Raw genomic sequence first — 4,305 nt, 5'->3', positions numbered from 1 at the left:
CCCGTGATAAGGCTGCGGCAACACGCCAGAAGGCAATTTTTGCCTGGTTCGCAAGCAGAAGACGTGGTCACTTAGCTCTGATTCACACATGTGAGAGGAAAGAATTATAGCATGGTTCTATTGGATAATGATGGGGTAAGATTTGTTCTTTTAACAGAATTGGATGGAAATTTCTGTCTTATATTAGGCTTTTACAAGTCATTTTTTATTGTTTTAGTTCCTCACCCAGCTCACATTACTTCTCCAAAAGACAAGATCATCGGGTACAGTTAATATCACGATGAAAAGATGTAAGTTAAGGTTTTGTTGGTTTTGTCCGTTAATCTAGGTTCACGTCTGGTGTAGAGGAGGTTCATAGCGTGTGGAAATACTTAGTTTTGAAAAAAACTGCCTTTAATGTAACTTAATGAGTTAAGCTAAGCACAGACTAGTACTGTCTATTAACGTGTTTTTGTCTCCATAATGTCACGGAATACTATACATGATCAAATACACAAAACATGTATCACTGAAGTGAACTGCTTTTTAGGGTTTTCTTCACTGACTTAAAAGTTAGAACCAACCTTAATGATAGAATGAACACTACATGTACCTCCAATAAAGTGCCCAATAACTTTCACCTAGTGGTGAAAGTTTTGTTTTTTGCAATACCTTAACCTTTAATTTGTTTATCTGATTTTTCATAATGCATTACTTCTACCTTTTGATGTGTATGAAACCTGCACAGGAGCTTCCACCTACATACATACATACATACATATGTTAATTGACCACTCCCAATGGGGGCTTTTCAGGGCCAAATCCCACCCAGCAACCACCCCAGGGGAGGACATCCATCACACAGTAATCTCGTGCGTGGGAAATCAACATCTCCTACCCCTAACCCTGCAGGAGACGGGACCTCCATTTATTCGTCCCATCCGAGAAGACTAGAGTATCTAACCATTTCTTGATATAGAAAGGTAGCATATTCTTCTCACTTGTTTTAAGACCTTGAGTGTTGGTCCGGCCAGGGCTTGAACCCTCGACCTCCCGCACAACAGTCCAGTGCTCTATCCCTTGAGCTAACTGGGAAATGGTCACATAAGGTTTCAATCCACAGACTTAAAAGTGAAACTAACAAATTGGCAGTGGTTTAGTGTGCTCTGTACTCTTATAAACAATAATATTTGTTATCACAGTGGTCAAAATGTTGTGGACTCACAAGGCGCAGCCAAGTGAGTGTGGAACAAAACCACTGTTCATTTGTTTTCTACCACAATATTGATGTCAAATAAAATGATTCTTTGAATGTGTGAGCAAGACTGCGACATGTTAACACCAGCAGCACTGTCTGTACTTGTATCAAGAATGGCAAAAAGTGCCCTATACAATTTACAATGGAAATGATCACGTGAAATTACTCCGCGTGAGAGGGGCAAAGGAAGCTCCTGTGCATGTTTCATACACATCAAAAAGTAGAAGTAATGCATTATGAAAAATCAGATAAACAAATTAAAGGTTAAGGTATTGCAAAAAACAAAAACAAAAAATTCACAGTACGCAGTTTTAATTTTGTATTTCTATTGGTCATGTAAATGAAAGCCACTTGATCTCATATCATGCAATAGGGCCACTTTCCCCCTTCAGTCCAGTAGCTTTTGTTTGAATGGTCACATTCAAGGGTTTTATCCACCATCACATTGAGGTACCACTTGGTATGTGGCTTCAATTTGTAACAATGTTTTAAAATCAAAATACCTTCTCATTCCTTAAATTTTGAAGACACATGCAGTGAAGAAACCTAAGAATGTTCAATTTTTCTTCTGGAGTGAAATGCCTAAACATACCTACCTTGTAAATCCACTTTCACATTTGTCTGTTTATTTATTTATTTTGCATATTTTTATAAAGACTATGGACAAACCAAGCCAAAGCCAAAACCACGGGGAGGAAAAAAGCTTCAAAAGTTGACAGCCGTTGAACAAGAAGGAGACAGTAGATGTTTATTTAGAGCAACAAATGGAAAAAAGAAGCTCAGTACAGTGGTAAGCTCAGACATCTATTTAATAATTAATCCTTTCACTCTCCATACCATATGATTGAGAGGTAAATATTTTTCTGTTTGGCCCAACATCACTCAGCCAGTAAACATTTTACTAATCATGTTAGTCCATGGCTCTCTGGTTTTCTTCCTTTACTCTTTCCAGCTTGCATTTGTACAGTTTTCTGCCATGCTCTTTCCATCAAGTACGTCCATCAGAAGGGCATTTCTTTATGTTTTTCATCATAAGGGCACCGGGACCATAGGGGCCATTCTATAAACTCTATGTATTGCATCCTCAAAGAACTAGTGTTTCAAATAATTTCCTGGGGGATACACTGGTCTTGTGGTTGGTGTAAGGCCAGGACTCATAATCAAAATGTCCAGATTATTTTGTTGTGCACTTGGGTGTAATAGTACAGCAGTGGTGGATCCAGACCTTGAGCTGAGGGGGGGCTTGTGTGTGTGTGTCATACCTGCTGGCTTTTCTTCCCTCTGCATTTATTTTTATTTACCCAAAATAAGGGGGGTGCAGGCCCTCCTGCCCCTCCCCTAGATCCACTTATATAAGTAGGTAAAGTCTGAACTCAAGCCAAGTGGCCCAACCAGCCAGTCAGAGCTTATCCCAGTTTCCTTAGCATGAAGCGGCCAGGAGTATTACCACTCCCCCCTGGATGGATGCCAGTCCATTTCAGTTTACCTCTAGGCATTTCATCAGCTTTCTACAACAATTCATCAGTATCCATTGAAACTCAGGATGGATCTGAGAGAAGCACTGTTAGAGTAAACTGTCTTGTCCAAGAATATGGTACAATTTGCCTTGCCATGTCTCAAATGCAGACCTCTTACCCCGTTGTCCAGGCATCAACCATTAAACTACTACATCCCAACATTCTGCATGGGTTATTGTGCTAGTTAACCTTTAAACTCCCAGAAGTGATTAACATGTAACTTCTCCCCGTCATATCCATACATTGTCCAGCAAACAAGTAATGAGAATACTCAGACTTAACAGGTTGAAGTTGCAACCTTGATCTAATGCCAAATTCACGTGAGTAATTTACAAGGAAATTTGTAGCAACTAGATAGATAGATATTAGAAGTTATAAATAAATAAATAGATAAATCATGAGAAGTTGAAGGGTTAAACAGTTCAAATAGCCCAATTCCAAATTATCTTTAGCCTCTTTTTCAAAGTGAGTCCAGGTGCTCATCCTTTCATAATTATGATAAAGTCTTTATTCACTTGCAAATTAAACTCATTTTCACAAGAATGGTTGAGCACCAGGCCTTGTTTTGAAAAAGAGGTCAAACGTAATTCAGAAATGGCCTATTGCAATCCATCGCTGAAATATATGCTGCCTTACATTATGTCTAACTAATGCTTTGTTTTTCTACTTCACAGGTAAATTCAAAAGATGTAAATAGGTTTCAAATGGTGAGTTGGATCGAATTTCAAACCATGTGATGTTTTTTATTCACATGGATAATAACAATATTGCTTCTGATTTAGATAATCATTTGTGTTTCATACTGCATCATAATGTAAATTTGTTTTTTTTTTGCAGGCATATGCAAATGTATTGAAAGCAAATATGGACAATCTAAAGAAAAGAGATAGGAGAACAGAAAAAAACAAAGCTAAAAAATCCAAGGCAACTCAGTAACTAGCCATTGTTTGAATTAATATTATTGATAATTTCATTAAATAAAACATTACACTAGTGGTTGAATCCTCAGGCTTTGATTAACAATTCCTTGGAGACGCTGCTGTACTGTTCATGGGTATTTTAACAGACAGAATCTGAGAAAATTTTCTTTTTGTTATTTGAGTTACAGTAGGTTATCATTTCAAGTTTGAAATGTGGGTCAACCATGCGTCTTTGATATTTCTTTAGAAAGTAATCCATTCATGTATAAGAATATTTTATGAGGTAGCTTAGGCTAAATTATTGATTAGGAAAGTTTCTTATCTCAATATTCCAAGTAGTCGAGGAATTGTACAGAGTCCTTACACGTAGTATACTTTTTCCTTGGAAAATCTGACTAAATAATGGAGCAAATCACAATTAATTAAAAGAAGTTGGAGAAAGAGCAATTTAACAAATCTTCAGTGGTTTAGTGTGGTCTCTACTCAAATCGACAACAATACTCGTCATCACCATGGTCAAAATGTTGTGGACTCGTGAGGTGCAGCTGAGTGAGTTCACAGCAATAGCCTAGTGGGAAACCGTTATGGACAGAGTTGCAAATCCCTTTTAAGATCCGATATTCACTCCTCC

General features: G+C 37.7%; 1 protein-coding gene across 1 annotated transcript; it reads left to right on the top strand.

Annotated features, from left to right (window-relative positions):
* Nucleotides 1–11: 11 nt before the first annotated feature.
* Nucleotides 12–4,130, top strand: LOC111336519 (signal recognition particle 14 kDa protein). Its single transcript, XM_022942626.2, has 5 exons — nucleotides 12–135; nucleotides 218–290; nucleotides 1,894–2,027; nucleotides 3,429–3,461; nucleotides 3,592–4,130. Exons 1-5 carry the CDS (start codon nucleotides 112–114, stop codon nucleotides 3,688–3,690), a joined length of 363 nt encoding a protein of 120 aa, XP_022798361.1. The 5' UTR covers nucleotides 12–111; the 3' UTR covers nucleotides 3,691–4,130.
* Nucleotides 4,131–4,305: the final 175 nt, after the last annotated feature.

Source organism: Stylophora pistillata, chromosome 14 (genome assembly GCF_964205215.1).
Source record: "Stylophora pistillata chromosome 14, jaStyPist1.2, whole genome shotgun sequence".
NCBI classification, from domain to species: Eukaryota; Metazoa; Cnidaria; class Anthozoa; order Scleractinia; family Pocilloporidae; genus Stylophora; species Stylophora pistillata.
Note: the sequence above shows the minus strand (reverse complement) of the source record. Positions and strands in the feature narration are given on the sequence as shown.

Excerpts from the sequence above, each read along its gene's own strand:
- LOC111336519 (XM_022942626.2), top strand. The coding sequence starts at position 112 with ATGGTTCTATTGGATAATGATGGG. Across the intron at positions 291-1,893 it reads TAATATCACGATGAAAAGAT|ACTATGGACAAACCAAGCCA; the intron begins GTAAGTTAAGGT and ends ATTTTTATAAAG. Across the intron at positions 2,028-3,428 it reads AAAAGAAGCTCAGTACAGTG|GTAAATTCAAAAGATGTAAA; the intron begins GTAAGCTCAGAC and ends TCTACTTCACAG.